The 19,242-nt window shown below is 42.7% G+C and overlaps 1 protein-coding gene across 21 annotated transcripts in view; it reads right to left on the reverse strand.

The window, feature by feature from the left end:
- Positions 1-9,622: 9,622 nt before the first annotated feature.
- The window catches only part of Syne1 (spectrin repeat containing nuclear envelope protein 1), a 484,186-nt gene continuing 474,566 nt past the window's right edge, over positions 9,623-19,242 (reverse strand). For 17 of the 21 annotated variants that reach the window (XM_042262341.2, XM_015996792.3, XM_015996795.3 and 14 more), the window contains 2 exons: positions 19,062-19,120; positions 9,623-10,588 (listed from right to left, as the gene is read on the reverse strand). In XM_042262341.2, the coding sequence (XP_042118275.1) occupies positions 10,348-10,588; positions 19,062-19,120 (300 nt within the window). In that variant the 3' untranslated portion in view covers positions 9,623-10,347. The remainder of the gene's footprint in view (positions 10,589-19,061; positions 19,121-19,242) is intronic. The other 4 variants (XM_076552831.1, XM_042262342.2, XM_076552830.1 and 1 more) reach the window with 2 other exon arrangements.

Below are 19,242 nucleotides of genomic sequence, written 5' to 3' on the forward strand. Positions count from 1 at the left end.
GGTACATTTGCAGTAGGTCCCGTCCCAGTAATGTGGAGGTCAGAGGTCAAATTTGGGTGTTGTTCTTCATGATGGTCAACCAATTTGTTTTAGAGTCAGAGTCTCTCACTGAGACCCAGAACTCGCAGGATAGAGTAGGCTGGCTTGCCAGTGAGCCCAAGGCATCCTCCTGCCTCTGCCTTTCTATTTTCTGGGATTACAAGAGCATATGACCACAGGTAGCTTTTGAAGTGGGTCCTGGAATTGAATTCAGGTACTCACACATTAGTGACTGAGTTGTCTCAGTTCCAGACAAGGAGTTTGTAAATGTTTCCCAAGGAGGATGGATTACAAATTTGAGTGACTTATAAGTTATTATTTCAAATCACACCCCCAACAACCCTTAAAGAAAGAATTCATCCTTGAATGCTTAAACTACAGTTTCAGAGAATCTGATTCCCTCTTCTGGCCTCCTCCAGGACTGGGCATGGATGTGGTACACACACACACACACACACACACACACACACACACACACACACACACACAAGATAATAGTAATAAATATTTTTTAAAAAATATATCTACAAGAGTGGAAAGATCCAGTGTCCCCCAGCCCGGTAGCCATTATCAAAATCAATTTGAAACTAAAGGAAACAATAATAAGACTCAAGACTGCCACCTGGCACGTGTCTTGCATGTCCTGACACACCAGGTAAATTAGGGCATTTACCCCTCAAAGCAAACTGTTATTATCCCATTTTACAGAGGAGGAGGCTGAAGAGCAGAAAGGCTAAGTAATTTCCTAGTTATTACATGAGTAGGAAGTGTCTGGGCTTCATAGTATACACTATAGGTAGGTAGCACTTTCTCTAGGTCTTGGGCAGGCTTTATCAAAATCTAAATCATTCATTCCCCAGCCAGTTCCCTCACTCCGATTAGGGTTAGGTCAGGGGAGTTATGGAAGGAATCAAGCCCGACAAAGCCAGGCAATCATGAGGAGGTTGTTCACTCGCTGGCAGTGTAGGACCAGAGCCCTAGGCTAAAGCAGGCTCAGTGTTCAGTGCCCTTATTCAGAAAGAAAGGCACCAGGAGACACTGTTGGTGACTTCTGGGCCACTTCCAGCATTTCTGCTCCTTCCATAATGATTGTACTGGGGTTTGTGGGCAACATGCTGCCTTTCCTGGCTTGGTTTCACCTTCTATCAGCCAACATTGGTTGGTGGTTGGAATTTAAGAAGTTCCATGTTTCTGACTGGGTGATGTCTCTTCCAGGATACTTCTTCAGGGATTGAGGTCAGTGAGCCTCCTATCCCAAATCCATCATGTTCACCTGCTTTATGTGAATGCCTTGAAACTAACCAAGCATCCCGGCAATCACCTGGAACAATCGTTAGGATTTTGCAACTTTTAATAGATGGCCTGTCACCATTTATTTGGAGTGTATCAAGAAGTTTCTTATAAATTGAGAAACAAATCAAATCCCTCCTAATATGAAAATAAAGATGTCTCTTCCATTGTCTTTTCAACTTGTCATCATCATAACAGCAACTTGGATTTGAAAACCAAATTATACTCCCTGTCAAATTTAAATTATAAAAGCATATAAGTGTGTTTTTCTGTGTGTGAGTTCAGTCACAATGCCAAGCCTTTTACCCTAACTGTGTCTGTTCTGGCTTCCTTGTATTGTGCAATGAACAACACACACACACACACACACACACACACACACACACACACACACACAGAGCATTTGTCTATAGACTTGGAATTCTATAACACAAACTATTTTAGATCTTGTTTGAGTGTAATAATATAGAGTAGGCATCTTTGCTAACCCATTATGCATAGAAATCAATGTCATGTAAAAGTAGGGCCAATAGACATTACTCAGAAAGCAAAGGCACATGATGTCCCAAAGGCCTGATCAAATCCCTGGGAGCCACCTAAGGTGGAAAGAGAGAACCAACTTCACAGACCTGCCCTCCGACCTCCACACATGCGCTGTGGTGTGCATACACACACACACACACACACACACACACACACACACACACACACACACATACACACACACACACACACACACACAAACACACACAGTGTAATACATGAAATACAATGTAATAATCATACACACATACACATAATGGTAATACATAAAATTTCAAAAAGAGAACGGAATAGTTGCATTATATTAGATACTAAATGTGCAGGGTAATTCATCCAAGAAGCCCCCTGCAGAGTGACACCCAGGTTGCTACAAAAGACTGTAGGGACAGGAGGCATCTGTGTTTTGTTCTTGATTAGTTTTGAGACAACTATCTATTCTTCTGGAAAATGACAAAGTAATTTCAAACAAACACAGATCCCTGGTGTGCAGGATCTGATTGTTTGGAAATGTGGCCTGGAATTCTAAATTTTTAAAGTGCCCTGAAAGATTCTGATATGCAAATTATGGATATTAAAAATTTGATGCTGATGAACCTGTGGTTTGAAAAACACTGCTTCAGTGCATGGAGGCTCCGGAGAAACAAGAAAGCCCCCATCCCACAGAGGGTGAGGCTGTCAATCATCACAAGTTTTGAAGGAAGGCATATGGCAGAATTTATTTAATATGCATTAATTAAGAGTTAGATTACACCTACCTGTTGATGCTGTGAACAAAGAATGCTTATTGCAGTACTGGTTAGCAAACTCCAGCGAGAAAAGAACTGTGGGGAAAGAGAGGATGTGTTGCAGCTAGCATAAGATCCCGCTTATTACCATCCACACTATGGTAAACACACAGAGACAGAGAAATAGGCAAGGGAGAAGAGGGGAGGAGCAGGGGAAATGCGGGAGCTGGAAGATGTGCTGTAGCAGACATACAGATGATCACATTTGCAAGCGAATATTCAACATCAGGAGGAAAGTTAATAGAATTGCCTTGCACTGGGGATTTTGTTCAGCTCCTCTGTCACACAAAAAGTAACTATGGGAGATGATAGCCATGCTAATTAGCTTCACTATAGTAACCACTTTACTATCTATACATATTTCCCAAGCACAACACTGTAAATCTCAAATACACACAGTAAAAAGAAATATCCAGCATAGGGAAGATGGATGCACATCCAAGGACATGTCTGTAGGTAGGTACGCCCTATAGACTCATGTGCTTGACTGCTTGGCCCATAGAGAGTGGCACTATTAGGAGGTGTGGGCTTGTTGGAGGAAGTGTGTCACTGTGTGGGTGGGCTTTGAGGTCTCATTCATTCTCAAGCTACACCCAGTCTGGATCAGTTTACTTCCTGTTGCCTTCTGATCAAGATGTAGAGTGCTCAGCTACCTCTCCAGCACCATGTCTGCGTGCACGCACCTCCCCCCATGATGATAATGAACTAAACTCTGAACTGTAAGTGAGCCCCAGTTAAATGTTTTCCTTTATAGGAATTGCTGTGGTCATGGTGTCTCTTCACAGGAATAGAAACCCGAACTAAGACAATAAGTTACAATGCAAATTATGGAATAATAAAAATAGCCCTTGTTTTAAAAATGTGTAAATAGCAACAAGACATGGAACCAGACTAAATACCTGTCAGTGACTAATGGATATAGAACATGTGGTATATACACAATGAAGTTTTATTATCTGTAAAAATGTAATTCAATTTTTATGTACATATAAATTAAAGTAAAATTAAAGAGAGTACAAAAAGGTATACAAAAATTGGATGTTGATCGAAGAGATAGGAAATTGTTAAATTTCTTTAGAAAATAAGATAATCTTTTGTAATTAAAATAGTTGGTTTTATAAAACACAGTTAACCCAGAACTGGAGAGATGGCTCAGCAGTTAAGAGAGATTACTGCTCTTGCCAAGGACCTAGGTTCAGTTCCCAGCACCCATATGATGGCTCACAACCACCGATCCCTTCTTATAGGAGATCGGACACCCTCTTCTGGCCTCCATGAGGAGTACATACATGGTTCGAAAACAGACAAGCAGGCACATACACATAAACATAAATTCAAAATAAAACAATTAACCTTTAAAATGGACACAAGCAGAGAGAAATGGCACTCATTCTAAGATGTATTAAAACCGATGCTAAAGCCTTAGCTATATACTATGCCAGTCTATTATGCGCATTTGTGTTTATTTGCATCATTTGTTTTTATGTTCGATTCCATTTATAAATTAGACACATAATTATTACCATAATTAGTTTGCTATCTACTGCTATGAATGAAGCACTAGCGAGGCTGAGTGCAGTGGTCCATGCCTGCAAGTCCCTCACTCAGGAGGATGAGCAAAGACAGGGGTTCAAAGCTAGCCTGGACTACGCAGCAGTGCCCATCTCAAAAACAACAAAGCAAAGCTGAACAGTAAGCATCAGCAGGTGGTGGGTTACTTTCTTGTGGTTGCAATAAAATAACCGAAAAGCAACTTAAGAGACAAAGGACGTTCTTTGGCTCACAGTTCAAGGCTGTTCTGTCATGGCAGGAAGAATTTGGCAGTGGAAGCTCAAGGCAGATGGTCACCTTGCATTTGCACACAAGAGTGACCAATGCTGGTGCTCAGCACACATTCTCCAGGTCCCCAACCTACGGGGTGGTACTATGTGCATTTGGGGTATGTCTTCCCACCTCAATCTACTCAAGAAAATCCTTCACAGACAAACCCACAAGTTTATGTCCATGGTAATTTGAATCTTACCAAGTTGACAACCAAGTTTAACTATTCCAGACAGGTCAACAGCACAAGACATGACTCTGGATAAAAAATCCAGCCTCCTGGAAAGTTATCTAATGAAGCTGATGTTGAGTTGTAGGGGAGGATGGGAACTTGTTCACACTACTGGCCACCGGAAGGTGTTAGTTAGCAAGGGTCAAAGGGCTCTTGGATGGTGATATCTGGGGTAGGTGGTAGCCTGATGAGTGTGGTGCAGATAGAAGGTTGCAGATGACGCTGAGACTTGATGGGAAAGAGCTGATGGGAAACCCTGGACCCTGGCATCCCTGGATTATCCCGTCGGCCTGAACAATCCACAGGAGGGTTGGTGCAAGTGGCAGGAGGTGAGCTGCGCAGTGTTAGGAGCGAAGTGGAGGTTTACAACCACTGTCGACATGAAAAGCTCCTTGGCCGCTTCATCTTCTGAGTCCAGCATTTCTGTCAAGAAGGTGTCTCGCTGGATTTGGGCCTGACCTTGGAGTCCATCTGCAAGACTCTAATGACTTTTCTAAGGAGCGTCTGCATTTTGGGGGGACCATATATGGCCTCATACACCAACACCTGCAGCACAGCTGAGGAGATATTTTGATATAATTGTGATCTAAGAGATATTTCAATATAATTGTCATCTCAAGTTCAATTTTGTTCTCTCCCTTATATTAGGTAACGGATTTAAAAATGTATGATACTGACTCATTTTTCCCCATCACTCTCTTGGTTTAGAAAGATTATATCCAAAGCTACCCTACTTTCTCAGATACCATTAAATGTTCCTCATTGCTCACTTTGCTTGGCTGTTTTATCAGTTGTATTCAGCGTCTCGGCTCCTTGTCCCAAAAGGCTACTCAACAATGACTGCAGGCATATAGTGTTCTGGCCTGTGCTGCTTAGTCTCCTGAATGAAGGGTCTCCCCAGGGTTGGTTTGTCTGTGGACTCCTGATGGACACTGTGCAACTGTGCAGCAGAAGAAGGTGAGAAGCTGGGGACTGTACGATAAAAGCCGTTCTTTTTCAATTTCATTATATCCGGGTGGCGGGAGGTATGACAGCTAGAGTTATCACAACGTATTATTAAATCTAAAATTGCAGTGGCCGCTCAGCTAAACACCTCCTCTCATGACCTGAATTGGCGCCTCGATGTTGCATATGACTAAGCAGAAAATTGTCTCCGGGTTTTGTAAATCGCCCTGCCTGCCTCTTTCCACAGTCTTACTGTTCAAAACTGCACCCCACTCTATGGTCCATCGGGGGCTACCAGCAATCGAGTGACAAGGAAAGGAAATTTGTTCCCAGAAAACAAAGACACATCTAATAGTCACAATCTTGCTTCCCTGTTCATATTTGGTCAGAGTTCTCTGGAGTTCCTTCTGGCCTCCTCTTCGCTTCTCTTACACATTTCAGGATGCGTGTTGGAAGAATACTCAGACTTTTCTACATGGCAAGGGCCCAGTGGGGTCTGCTCTGAATGGCTAATGAATAGGGAGCAGTCAGTGGAGCCCTAGCTGAGACTTAGGTCTGCAGAGTCTGGAGCTGTCCTCCCTCAAGAGTGTGAATGGGCTGCATGTGGTCTGCCCAGTCCTTGATTGACCTAATTAACATGCTGTCTGAGGCTGCTAACTACAGCACAGTCACCTCTGGTTCTTAGGTGACAGTGGCTAGTTAGCCACAGAGCAAGGAACCTAATTAGCAAACTGTCCTCAGCTGTCCTCAGCTACACCCACAGCTCCTTCGAGGTTCTGATCACATGGTCCTGGCCAGCTTTCCCAATCACCTCCCTCTATTGTTCTTTGCTCTATACTTTTATATGGCTTGTCCATAAAAGACTCAATTTCTAATTTCTTACCACGATGACGTAGGGTGCTGGCTGTAAATCCATCTACTCCGGTCTCCTTTCTGCAATAATTGCTTGCTTAATTTCTCTTAGATCTTTGGCAATCTGGCCCTTCTCCGCTTCTTACACAAGGGGAGTTACTGCTGATCCATTTTCCAGGAAGTCTAATCCTGTCCCCCAGTGCTGCTTTCCCAAAGTTTGGCACCCTCTTGGGTTTCTTATTAAGTTGTCGCTCAGAGCTCCTAGATTCTCTATCCTGTATTCCTCCTGTCTTCCCTTTGTAGATCTCCTCCTTGTCTGTCATTGCTGACAGTTCATGGTTGGCACATCTCATTACTAACACGCCCATGCCCTTCCTTACCTACCCTATGCTTCGGACATTATTCCTCTCTCCACGACATGAGTGGGGTACTGATGGTCCATACTATAGAAATGGGACTTTAACAACTATTACTGCCCTCTGTCCTTAATATTCTTCAGTGCATCCACTAAGCCTTTGATTAAACACCTCTGGGTTTCCAGGATAACAACTGGGGCCAGGGGATGATGCTCCTGTGCCCTTCCCTAAGGACTGAAGATGAGGAGAGCCCTGGGCAGAGGTCTCATCTGTCACTGGCATGGCAGTACCTCAGTGGTCAAGCCCCCATCTGGAGAAGAGCAGGATCTCCTGGCCCCAGGACTTAGGCACCAGATCCCTTATTTCCACATCCACTATGGAATCCAGTTTCTATCGCTTAATGGAAGTTCACATCACACATTCTGTTGGGTGTTTCATGGGGTTAATGAAAACCATTTCTTTTCTCTCTGTACAGTCTGGGATATACTTCAGTTACAGTGTGTGCTTAGCATGTACCATGCCCTAGGTTTGATCACCAGCATAGGGGAAAATGTTTTTTCTTTTCTTTCTTCTTCCTTCCTTCCTTCCTTCCTTCCTTCCTTCCTTCCTTCCTTCCTTCCTTCCTTCCTTCCTTTCTTTCTTTCTTTCTTTCTTTCTCTTTCTTTCCTTCCTTCCTCCTTTCCTTTTCTTTCTTTCTTTCTTTCTTTTTCTTTCTTTTTCTTTCTTTTTCTTTCTTTCTCCTTCTTCCTTCCTTCCTTCCTTCCTTCCTTCCTTCCTTCCTTCCTTCCTTCCTTCCTTCTGACATTCTTACTTAATACTGGAGTCTTCAATGATGTGAGCTGCGTGGAAGTGAGTCAACGGCACATGGAAAAGAGATGCCTCTGAGCTCTCTTCACACTCACCTTCTTCGCCCTCCCTGCTTCCCAATGCAACCTGGAAGGACTGAACCGAGCTGAAGGCCAAGCTGCTGCTTGATGCAGGAGTGGCAGGGTCACGAGAGTGGAGTGACACCTGTGCAGTGACTCATCTCAGACCTGTGCCCAGGGATGCTTCCAGTTCTGACTGCACACTGCTGGCAATCTGTCAGGAGTGGACTGACAGTAGAAGGCTGAGCACATCATGCTAGAAAAGTCAGGAGAACAAAGTTCAGTGCAGGAAAGTGCCCAGAATAGTCTTCAACTGGGAGGTGGTTGGTGAGCTGTCTTATGGGAGAGGAGGGAAGGGAGATCCAGAACAGAAGGATGATGTCAAGAGAATATGGGACAGTGCTTGTCAACAGCAGGGATGACATCACCCAGGTCCATGTGTAAATGTGTAAATGCCCAGGCCTTGCCCCAGAGATGGATGAAAGGTCTGAAGTGAGTTCAAGTACTTCAGATTACTAAGCTCTGGAACACACCCTAGCTGAGATGGTACCCAGGCTATTCCACTGCAGAAACTGCAGGAAACAGCTTCAGAGTCTTGTAAGGGCCCTCGAGTGGTCTACGTAATTTATTTCAAGCAGGATCTATCCATAAACTCGAATGTTTGGGGGGGGGCTAGTGTGGCACAGATGACGAAGGAAGCGGAGAGGACATAAATGACAGGGACCTGTTCTCTGGAATTCAGAGAGAAGCCAGTGCATACCAGCAACCACCGCAAACTGAGAGGCGTGTTCTCAGGGCACCAGAACCTCCCACTCCCAGGAAAGGCTCCAGTGTAGATTTCCATAGGCCCCTCCGAAAATTGTGCTCAATGAAAAATTAAAATTTTGTCTGCATCAAATCATTCTATGAGGGCTACAGTTGGCGAGGTCATAGGGTAGAACGAAATCAATTTTATTTCATTGGGTTTTTGTTTTTGTTTTTGCGGCAGGGTCTCACTAGAAAGTCCTATGCCGCCTTCTCTTAGCCCTTCTATCCTAATCTGACAAGTGTGACTGCAGACAGGTTGGCATCTTATGTACGCAAACATAAGTGCAAAAGGAAAATTGTATCTTACCTAGGAGCTAAGGGTCAACATGAGGCTTAATAGGAAGGGTAGGCTATAAAGAGAGGGCGTTAGGAGGACTCGGGGGCAGTGTGCACCGTTGGGATGGATGGATGGATGGATGGATGGATGGATGGATGGATGGATGGATGGATGAAGGGGCCTCTGACAGGAACCTTATGGGGCTTTTCCAACTGTGCAGTGGGAACAAAGAAGAGTGTGAGAGGAAGCAGGAATCCATGAGAGATGAATACACACTTCCTCTTGCCACCCTTTTCCTTAAATGAATTCTTAACTTCTAGCCTCATTAAAAAAAAAAAAAAAGGTAAGTGTAAAGTACAAAAATTTAGAAAGAAGACAAAAAGGCAATCTTGGGTGTTTCTGTCTAGTTTTCATGGTGGATATGTAAATTCAACTTTCTGTGCACTGAAGCAGTAAGAACCATTTTGGTTTTTTGTATTCCCAAAGAATCCAACATGTGTTATTCCTCGGAGACAGTGATTGTGAAAGCTGGGATTTCTTTTCAATTCCATTAATCATGTGATTTTTTTTTTCAAATTTGTTTTGGGGGAAAATTTGTTTTATAACTTCAGATTTCTCCCTCTCTATCTCTGTCTCTCTCTTCTGTTTAAAATATACCAAATCATTCTATATGTTATGTAATATGTAAACTGTATTATCACACAAAAAGTATGGTTTAACAATAACAACGAAAAGATAATTTATGTTGCATCCTACTGAATAATGAAAATTCAAGTTACGTTTTAGAGGAAGAAAAGACACAGACAAAGTACTTCATAGTATCTATAATAAATGCAAAGAAATCAACAAACAAAACTTGGCTTTAGCAAACTGTACATACATAAATATCTTTTTTATACTGTAACATTCAATTTTCTTCACATAAAGCTTTCCATGATCTTATTTATTACATCCAGGTTTTCTTTATACTTTTTTCTTTTTTTTTTTTTATGAAAAAGTGCCTTTCAGATTTACAGCTTGTGCCTCAAAAGCAACGTTAAAACATCATGCCCCAAAGTAAAACAAGGTAGGGAGGAAGCTGCCATATACGATCCTAGAAATGGTACACGAGGAGCTTCTCGCGCCTCCAGCGGGTTGGTAGATTGTATGACACTGACATGGTGGCTGGGAGAGTGAATTCTGGGTTGATGGAGCAGCACCATAGGATAGCTGCCCAGATGGCTCATTAGAGCCATTGGCTGTGCCAAAGGCCCGGATTCCATGGGTCCAGGGGACTCTGTATGTCCTTAACTTAATCTCTTTAGTGTTAAGGCCCAGAGTGTCCAAAAGACACTGTCCCAATTCTGTTTGTTCTTTTCCTGTTGTTTCCAGTCCATGTCCGAAGGCTTGATCTTTACACACAGAGGGTATGGAGGAGAGCCGAGGCTGCCACCAGAGGCCTTCTCCCAAGATCCCACTCTTCTCTCGTAGCCGGGGGTTGCTATGGGCCCCATCCCCCTCATGCTGCCAGTACTTGTGTGGAGGATATCTTGCTTCAGAGTGGCGGAGGACCGTTGGTGTATCTGAGCATGGGGTGGAATGATCGGGCAAAGTTGTTGGAGAGGGCACAGCTGTAGTCTTCCTCTGACATGGGTACGAGGCAGGTGAGTCCAATAAGGAGCAGCAGGAGCAGCTGAAGGGGAAGAGCAGCCCTGAGGACCCGGAACAGGAAGGCTCGCCCCACCCGTGCTGGCCTGGGTTCAGAAGGGGAGGAATCGCAGCCACCTTTTGTGGACCTAAGGGAAGAATTGACATCAACAACTCAATTCAAATACAGGATGGGCACGGTGTCTTGCCTTAGTGCCTTCCAGGGATGGAAAGGACCATGCAAAACACAACCCAACTTGGCAGTGAGTAGCAAACCCTCTACAGGGTGCCCATGTCATTTCCTGACCACCGACCTAAGAGCTATGAGCTTTCTGCACTTCCCCACCACCAAAGGAACAGTGGTTGGAAAGGGCACTAACTCAAAAATAAACATCCAGTCAGTCAATTAAAGGTGACAAAATGCATTCAAATTATACTCCCTTTACTCAATTTGGTGGAAACTTTTCCATCAATAACGATAATTGTGTAAATGAAATAAATTCAGGATAATTAAAATGTGGATGTTTGATGGTTTGATGCAGGTTTTTTTTTTTTAAAGAAACATTGTTAGGCAAAATTAATTATCAGAACCCCACAGTGTACCACAACTAAGCATCCTGCATATGATCAAATCTATGTAGCATAAGGACAAAAATGCCCCAGTCACATTGCTCAGACCCAGGAAAGCTACTTAATCTCACAGTAAGCCCTGGTTTCATCCTGCACCCCAGCAGCATCTGGTTCTGCATAAGCAGTTTCAAAGCTGCACAGAGAATAGCAATGGAATGGTATTCCTCTCTGGGTGGCTTTCAGAGAGGAAAGATGGTCGCCTTGAAGCTCCTTCTAGATTCAAAGCACCAGGTTTTCTATTTTGCTTTAAGTACATTAGAGAAAGCATAGAGGTTTTGATATTCATAAGAAACAGTGGCTATAAAGTCCTGAATATGGAAGCAGGTTTGTTCTAAGTTGGTGTGACTGTTGCAGTCACTAATGCTCTGTTGGGTTACCTGTGGAAAAGGCTAAGGATTTTATTTTTACAAGAGATACTTTGTGGCCATATACACCTAACAGCATCATGTGAGATAGATATATATATATGATTTATTCCTAAAGTCCTAGTCTGAATTCCCTAGTGTTGGGAAAAGAAGAGGTAAAATCTGTGTTGGTAAGTCTGCAGATCCAGATTCTAAGAAAACATGATGTTTGTAGCTTCCTAGTTGGCTGATAATTTCTGATGATGAATTACCCTGAGATTAGTGGAAAAGGAGGAGTACTCGAGAAAAATAAAAGTTAGGATAAAAATACAGGTTTAATCTTCTTAGAGGGAACATGGAAATATTCAAGCCTGTCATTTAACTATCAGAGAGAGAGAGAGAGAGAGAGAGAGAGAGAGAGAGAGAGAGAGAGAGAGAGAGAGGCTAGTGCTGAAGTCCTAACCGTTCACACTGCCCTGTGTCTCTAGCATTGTTCTGAAGTATAATGGAGGGGAAACATTTCCCTGCCCTAAACTAAAACCTCACTTCTTCCTGAAGTCCACAGCTGAAGGCAAAGCAACCCTGGCCAACTCAGCTTGCCTATGTGTGACAGCCTCTTCAAAAGAGGCCGGAGAGGCTTCTAGTTTTTCAACGCCATGTTTTATATGACTTATGATTTCTACTAATTTTTCAATATAAACAGAAAGAGTTCAGTCATCATCTAATGGGAAAATTATTTGACTGCCCTTATGCCAAACCTAGTAAGTTATTTCCAACAAGGTAAATGGTCAAAAAATGTACATTTCAAGGAAAAGCAGTAAAGCATAATCACAATCATGTACCTTACTAAGGGAAGGGGAAAATAGAAACTTCTACAGCTACCCAATTATAAAATATTCATGCTTAGATAATGTTGTAGAGAAAAATGTAACCAATCCCTTCACTTTATAGGTAGGTAGCTAAGGAGCTATTAACATTTATTCTGAAAACCTCTAGGCAATGCACTAAAATATTTACTGGGGTTTTTATTTAATCCCCACATCTGAGGTGTGTATTCACTACCTTCATTTTGTAGATGACAGAAAAAAAGGCTAGCTGCTGTGGGATGTTAATGTATGTCCTGTGGGAGCCCTTCTTGGGTTCCTTGTGGCGTTACCCAGCAGGTTTGCATAGAGGATGATTAGGACCATGGGCCTGAGTGCAGGTGTCTGAGATGGTCTGCACTTGGCTGTACTGGGGGATGGTCTGTATGTCAAGTTGTTCTGATTGATCAATAAATAAAACCTGATCGGCTGTGGCTAGGCAGGAAGGATAGGCGGGACTAACAGAGAGGAGAAATAAAAGGACAGGAAGGCAGAAGGACTGACTGCAGCTGCCGCCATGACCAGCAGCATGTGAAGATGCCGGTAAGCCACCAGCCACGTGGCAAGATATAGATTTATGGAAATGGATTAATTTAAGCTATAAGAACAGTTAGCAAGAAGCCTGCCACGGCCATACAGTTTGTATGCAATATAAGTCTCTGTCTTTACTTGGTTGGGTCTGAGCGGCTGTGGGACTGGCGGGTGACAAAGATTTGTCCCTCTGGGCAAGGCGGAAAACTCTAGCAACAGCTAGCAGAATGAAGGCCCAAGCTTATATCACTAACAGAGAGCACAGTGATGGATACAATTTGAGACTTCAATGATCAGAATTAGACTCTCTACAAAAATCAATTGTGTGTGTGTGTGTGTGTGTGTGTGTGTGTGTGTGTGTGTATGTGTTTGTGTATATGTTCTGTCCCTGTGTCTCTGTGTGTGTATGCATGTGTGGTTATGTGTCTGTGTATTATGTGTGGTTATGCACATGGAACGTGTGTGTGTGTGTGTGTGTGTGTGTGTGTGTATGGGTGGTTGTGCACAAGGAACCAAATGTTGATGATGTCAGGTATCTTCCTCCATTGCTCGCTTCCTCTATTGTTCGCATCCCTGCTTTCTAAGACAGGGTCCCTCACTGAACCTACACTCATGGATGCAGCAAGACTAGCTGGCCAATAATCGCCTTCTGTCTTTTGCCAATCCTGTTTCTGCTTCCTCAGCACCAGGGCTGCAGGTGCACTTTCTACTTAAATGCTGAGCATCCAAATTCAGGCCCTCATGCTTGTAGAGCCAGCACACAGCCATCAGAGGTCTCTCTCCAGGCCCAGAATTCTGACTGTAACAGTAGTCAAATTACACAGTTTAAAGAAAAAAATCTATCAAGATCTTCCCCAGATCCCTGCCTACCACACTCCCTGTTATACCATGATCCATTGGTTGGTGACATGAGTGATAGGTATGCAGGTCACACTTATGTTACATATATTTCACACATAGAGGCAAATAAGAAGGCTTGTGCCCTAAAATATTTGGAAGTGATTTTCTTGTGTTTAGGATCGAGTCATCAAAGCATTGGTGACATGCCATTCTATCACTATAAGGAGAGTACATTTCCAGGAAGTTGCAGAATGCATAGGTAGCCAGTGTGTAGCCATTATATACTAGGCTAGACCTAGGTCTCTGGCCTCCCTTTTCTCATTTGCAAACAAGATGGATAGATTATCATACTAAAATACCAAAACCATTTTTTTCCTTTGGCAGCTTATATGATTCAATAATTTGCTTTAAAGTGTGCTGAGAAATATGAGAAAAAAGGACAGGACAAACTCCACATTGAGTTTTTCTTTGATACGATTCTTCAGTACATGTTGATGTGGAAACAGTCCCTGGCAAATAACACTCACTCTTAGCACTGGATAAGTGAAAGTACAATAACAGAACTCTGCATCTACATTCCTCGTGACTAAATAGCTAACCGATGTGTTTTCATCGGGGGACATTTGGATACTTTAGTGAGGGGCAAAGTTCCACAAACAATTGATAATTCAATCAAACAGAGCTGGCTAGCTCCTCTTCATCAATGATTGGCTCCTGTGAGGTTAAAAATCAGGATGCCAACAGAGGCTGGGTCACGGCCAGTTCATTCCTAACAAGAACTGAAGTTCCTCCTTTGGAGACCATGGGCTCCCATGTGACAGACTCTTGAAGGACATGGCACATTAAACAAGATCAAGGCATTCTTAACTAAAATGTAACTGCCCCCTGACTTCTACTGTTGAGGAATGCCAACTTGGGGAGAACTAATGGGCTGAGGTTGGGACAAAGAGAACATACAGTACTTAGGGGCTTGTCTATGCAGTTGACGGAAATGTCCAATCTATCAACTGAGAGAAGTGTCCACCCCACCTGGAATAACTACTAGAATTCCAAAAGTTTCAAAGTTCTTCTTCATCAGGGTGACTCTGTCCTAGAGACTTTAGTTCCAATAGGTTAATGATCTCAAAGTAAAAGGGTCCTTTGTAATATTAACTTATTGACTTGAGATCATCCAAGTTCCAAGAGTCCTGGGAAGTTCAACAGAAGAACAAGCGAAAGTGATAAGAGGACTCTTTCCTAGTCCTCACGGGCTTTTGTATAGATGTGGATGACAGTGTAGATTGCATTTGTGCAGGAAAACTTAAATGTGTGACTCTACCCAATGAACTTAGTCACTGGAGATCTTTTAAGTAATTCTGTCCAGAATAACATGTGCTTATTCTCTATAAGTAATATATATATATATATATATATATATATATATATATATATATATATATATATATATATATATATATATATCCTGTCTTTCTTTTCTACTTCTTTCAAATTGACGGATAAATGGATGTTTTGCCATTTTTTTCTAGAATACACATTCACTTATGGAGGGAGGAGAACAGGAAGGGACGGAGCAGGGTATAATAACACATGACACAAAAGTACACATGACAGAGAGAACCGAGAGGTTCGAGAATCCACATATAGAAGGTAACTCATTTTCCAAATTCTCCAGGACCCAGGCAGGTATAACGAGATAATTCCATGCATCCATCTTGTAAAGCTAAGGGGAAAATATTTTCAGTTTGTGTTTGATACTTATTAGTCAGCACTGGCAACATGGTAAATTTCATATGCAGAAATTTCTAGGTATCCATCTATGGTCTTTGAAATCCAGTACTTACTCATATGTGGCTCAGAAGACAAATCGCAACAATCAAATGAGGCCTCCGTTATTCCCTTATTCCAAATTGAATGTTCATCTGGTCCTATGGACGTATTGCTTGATTTACCCTACTATGGACACCCCAGAGGTAGAGAGGTGTAGTTTTACTATGGTAGGGTCCACAGTGTTGTGAGACCTGCATTCATATTTCTAATCACTTCCTTGTCTGTAAGTTGAGGGATCTAGCCATGTCACAGGGATTTAAGGTTAACTGAGATAACACACACAATGCTTAGCATGGTGCTTGAAACACTTTAATAAATAAATGCCAGCATCTAATAGTTATTCTCTGAATGGCTGTGCTGGACATGTGCCGAATTATGTCCTTGGAAACTGTTGAATTCAGTCTATTCTTTCAGGAAAACATTTTTGATTTACTAATAGTGTTTTCAAAGGTATTATTTCCTAAACTGTTTGACTCCTTACCCCCAAACACTGGACAGCTTACTTCAAAAGAGCAAAAAAGAAGCCTGTTGGTGTCCCACCCCACACTGTCCTGGGCAGGAAGGCAGCTGACCTCACAAAGGCAATGCTTTATGCTCAGGGTCTTTGCATGCTTTGAACAAATGGGCTTCCAAGAAGAGTCCAAAAGAATCGGGAAGTAAATTCCACCAGAAACTGAGTAGCACTTACGGGAGTTCTTAGTGAACAAGCAAAAGAAAACCCCCATTGGCTGGCTTCAACGTACTTGACTACCTTGAACCAATTCAGCCAGTTCTTTTTGTCTCCTGTTCTCTTCTCAGTTCTCTGTGTAGAAGATGCCAAAACCAACTATAGAGTGAAGTCATCATTCATCCCACACGGAGAATTACAGTCTGCTATCTTGCTGAAAACTAGCATGGCATCTTCAGAGTTTTTAAACTATTACTCATCCATGCATATCTGTATGGAAGGCTTTTTGGTGACAGGGTTACAAAATCTTAGGTCAGATGCTGGCAAAAGGTACCAATTGGCCTAACAAAAATGCTGTTCTGAAGCCACACTTCCACCTGCTTAATCTCAAATAAAAAAACACCAGTATCGCGAGTTAGTATAAATGTAGGCACAGTTTTTTGTTTGTTTGTTTGTTTGTTTGTTTTTTCTGTTTCTTATAATTTTAGCAAGTTCTTCAGAAGTTCCTTGCAATTGATTCTAGGAATCTCTGGATTGTGATACATTACAAATCTCTTAATGGAAGAAACCATTGTGTATTGATTTTGTAGGTTTAAGGCCTAAATAGTGTAGACTCTGAGTAATTACTGGCCTCCATGGAGTTAGACTATTACAACGTGCAATGAGAACATCAAAATTAAAATTACTTAACCTAACTTAGCTTAAAATTCAACTGAAGTATCTAACAGGCGAGAATGTAGTTAACACTGAGTTGAAACAGCAAAAAAATGCAACCTCTCCCTTCAAACCTTCCCAAATTAGTTGCTTTTAAGTCTCAGAAAACAAACAGTATCTGTCTCTGAATCCCATGTTTCTTCAATAACCTTTTAGGTTTGCTGAACCAAGTGCCAGATCAAACTCAACGAACTCAACGTCTATATGCCAAGGACCACCAGGACGGCCTAGGCTGTGAGTGAAGTTCAGTTCCTCTTTGCACTCATTGTCAGGGTTGAGTGCACCCAGTCCACGGTGCCATGGACTTAAACCCCAGAATGTTCAGCCGCAGCTTGTCTGCCAAGGTGTCTGATGGAGCATGTCATTCAGGGGAAGTTTCTTTGTAAACTGTTCCCTCCCAGGTAACCAAGTGAGCACTGGTGAATTATCAGAAAGATGTTAATTAGCGGTGCAGGGCAGGATAGAGCTGAAAGGAGCTTCTTGGTGGGTATCACAGTGAGAACAAGGCTGACCCGTTGGCAAAGGCCCTGTTAGTAGGCACATGGAAGCCTTCCATGTCCTAAGAAACAATACCTCAGACATATTCAGAAGACCTATGTGGCAAGGCAGCGTGCAATAGTTAGGGGAGCAGACAGACTGGATTTTGTGAACCCAAGGGTGAGGAATCACTCCTGGTATTGCCTAACAGCTTTCCCCCTAGTCATCCCCGACACGACTGTCAATCAGAGATGGCATCATCCTGCGTCCGAGGTTTTCTCAAAGGAATCCTGTGGGGCAGTTGTCACCCCTGGTCATGGCACATCCAACTTTGTGGGAGAAGGGAAATCACCTAACACAATGTCTTGCCTAGAACATGTGATTGCCTTTTCTTGTAGGTGGGTAAGGGGATATAGGAGCACCCACAAATGGCCGTCATGATTGTCCTGAGCCCCGGGGTGTTTATTCTCTACTTCATTACTGACATTATTTTACAGATTGTTTAAAAAAATAAACAAAACCAAAGCAAAAAATACAACATTGTTTTCAAACAAAAAAAAAGGAGAAAAAATTACAGTCGAAGGAGACGTGAAACAGAAAGCATATAAAAATATGCTCTGTGTGTTCCTTCTGCTCAGGGATGACCTTATAAGACAGCTGGCTCCACGGAGCACAGCTGTTAAACCAAAACTACTACTCAGGGGTTGTTTACAGCTGCGCATTTCCTCAGCTCCACCCCTCCCTGCAGGCATTCAGATTTCTTCCCAGTGCTGATAAGTTTCTAGAGGGGCAGATAGTTCTCAGGGAACTGCCTGGGACTGGAATGAAAACCCAGCTATAAGTACAGTATTTTCATTTCACACACAAAAAAAGAAAAGAAAAGAAAGTTTTCTGGGAAAACATAAGCTGAGCTGCGGCAGGGCAAAGGCGTACACAACATCACACCGACAACAGAAAAGGCGAAGCATTGCTAACTGCAGGGACAATGGGGACCTCAGAGGCAAGTGTCAGGGAGGGTAGTAGCAGTGACAACTGTCGGGGTCAGCTCTCAGGAAGCGACTGAGCAGGGCAAGGGCTGATCCTGGATTCAGAGTGAAAGAGCTCGCCTAGTGAGAAGGCCCGTGGCCCAGGGCTCTGGAGGAAGAGTGTCAGGGCAGGCAGAAGAGTCTAGAAAAGTGCTTTGGAATTTTTAAATGAAAAAACAAAAACAAAAACAAAACCAAAAAACCAAAAACCACCCAAATGAGGCTTTGACGTTTTGAAAATCCAAAACCCACAATCTGGATAAAACCAGGAAGGTAAAACAAAAAATTGGGGATGTTAGTATATTTTATGCAGATTTGTGGGTTCTGTGAGTGGTGAAATAATTCATTGATTGATTACCTGCCTTATGGTAAAATCTAGAAGGAGAGAGGATGATAAAAATCTGCCATGAGTCAATGGCAGTTGTGCCACTAATTGAATCACATATTCATTCATAGACATACAGAGCATCCTTTGATGAAAAGGACCAGACAGGGTAGATACAGCCAAACAAAATTTCGATGGAAGAGACAAATATCATCTGCTATGAGATTTACCTGTCCTCTATGGGGAGACTTCTCTTCCAATTGACTAGGACATGGTGCAGTATCTCCACTACCCAGATTAGAGGTTTCCCTAAATCACTGGCAATTTTCATCATCCTCTCGGGATTCTAGAATAGGTGGAAACCAGGAGAACAAGGTACCTGCTCTTTGGGCTGCTGACAGAGGGTCCAGGCTGTGAGAGACTACATTTGCCTCGTGGCTGTTTGCAATGAACAGGGGTAAAGAAAGAAGAATGTTCAGTCTAGGCAAATAAAGACAAGCTAACCAATGAAAACAACCGAGAATGCAGCAAATGGCAAACAAATCAAATGCAATGATCGG

The sequence above is a fragment of the Peromyscus maniculatus genome, chromosome 16, assembly GCF_049852395.1.
Source record: "Peromyscus maniculatus bairdii isolate BWxNUB_F1_BW_parent chromosome 16, HU_Pman_BW_mat_3.1, whole genome shotgun sequence".
NCBI classification, from domain to species: domain Eukaryota; kingdom Metazoa; phylum Chordata; class Mammalia; order Rodentia; family Cricetidae; genus Peromyscus; species Peromyscus maniculatus.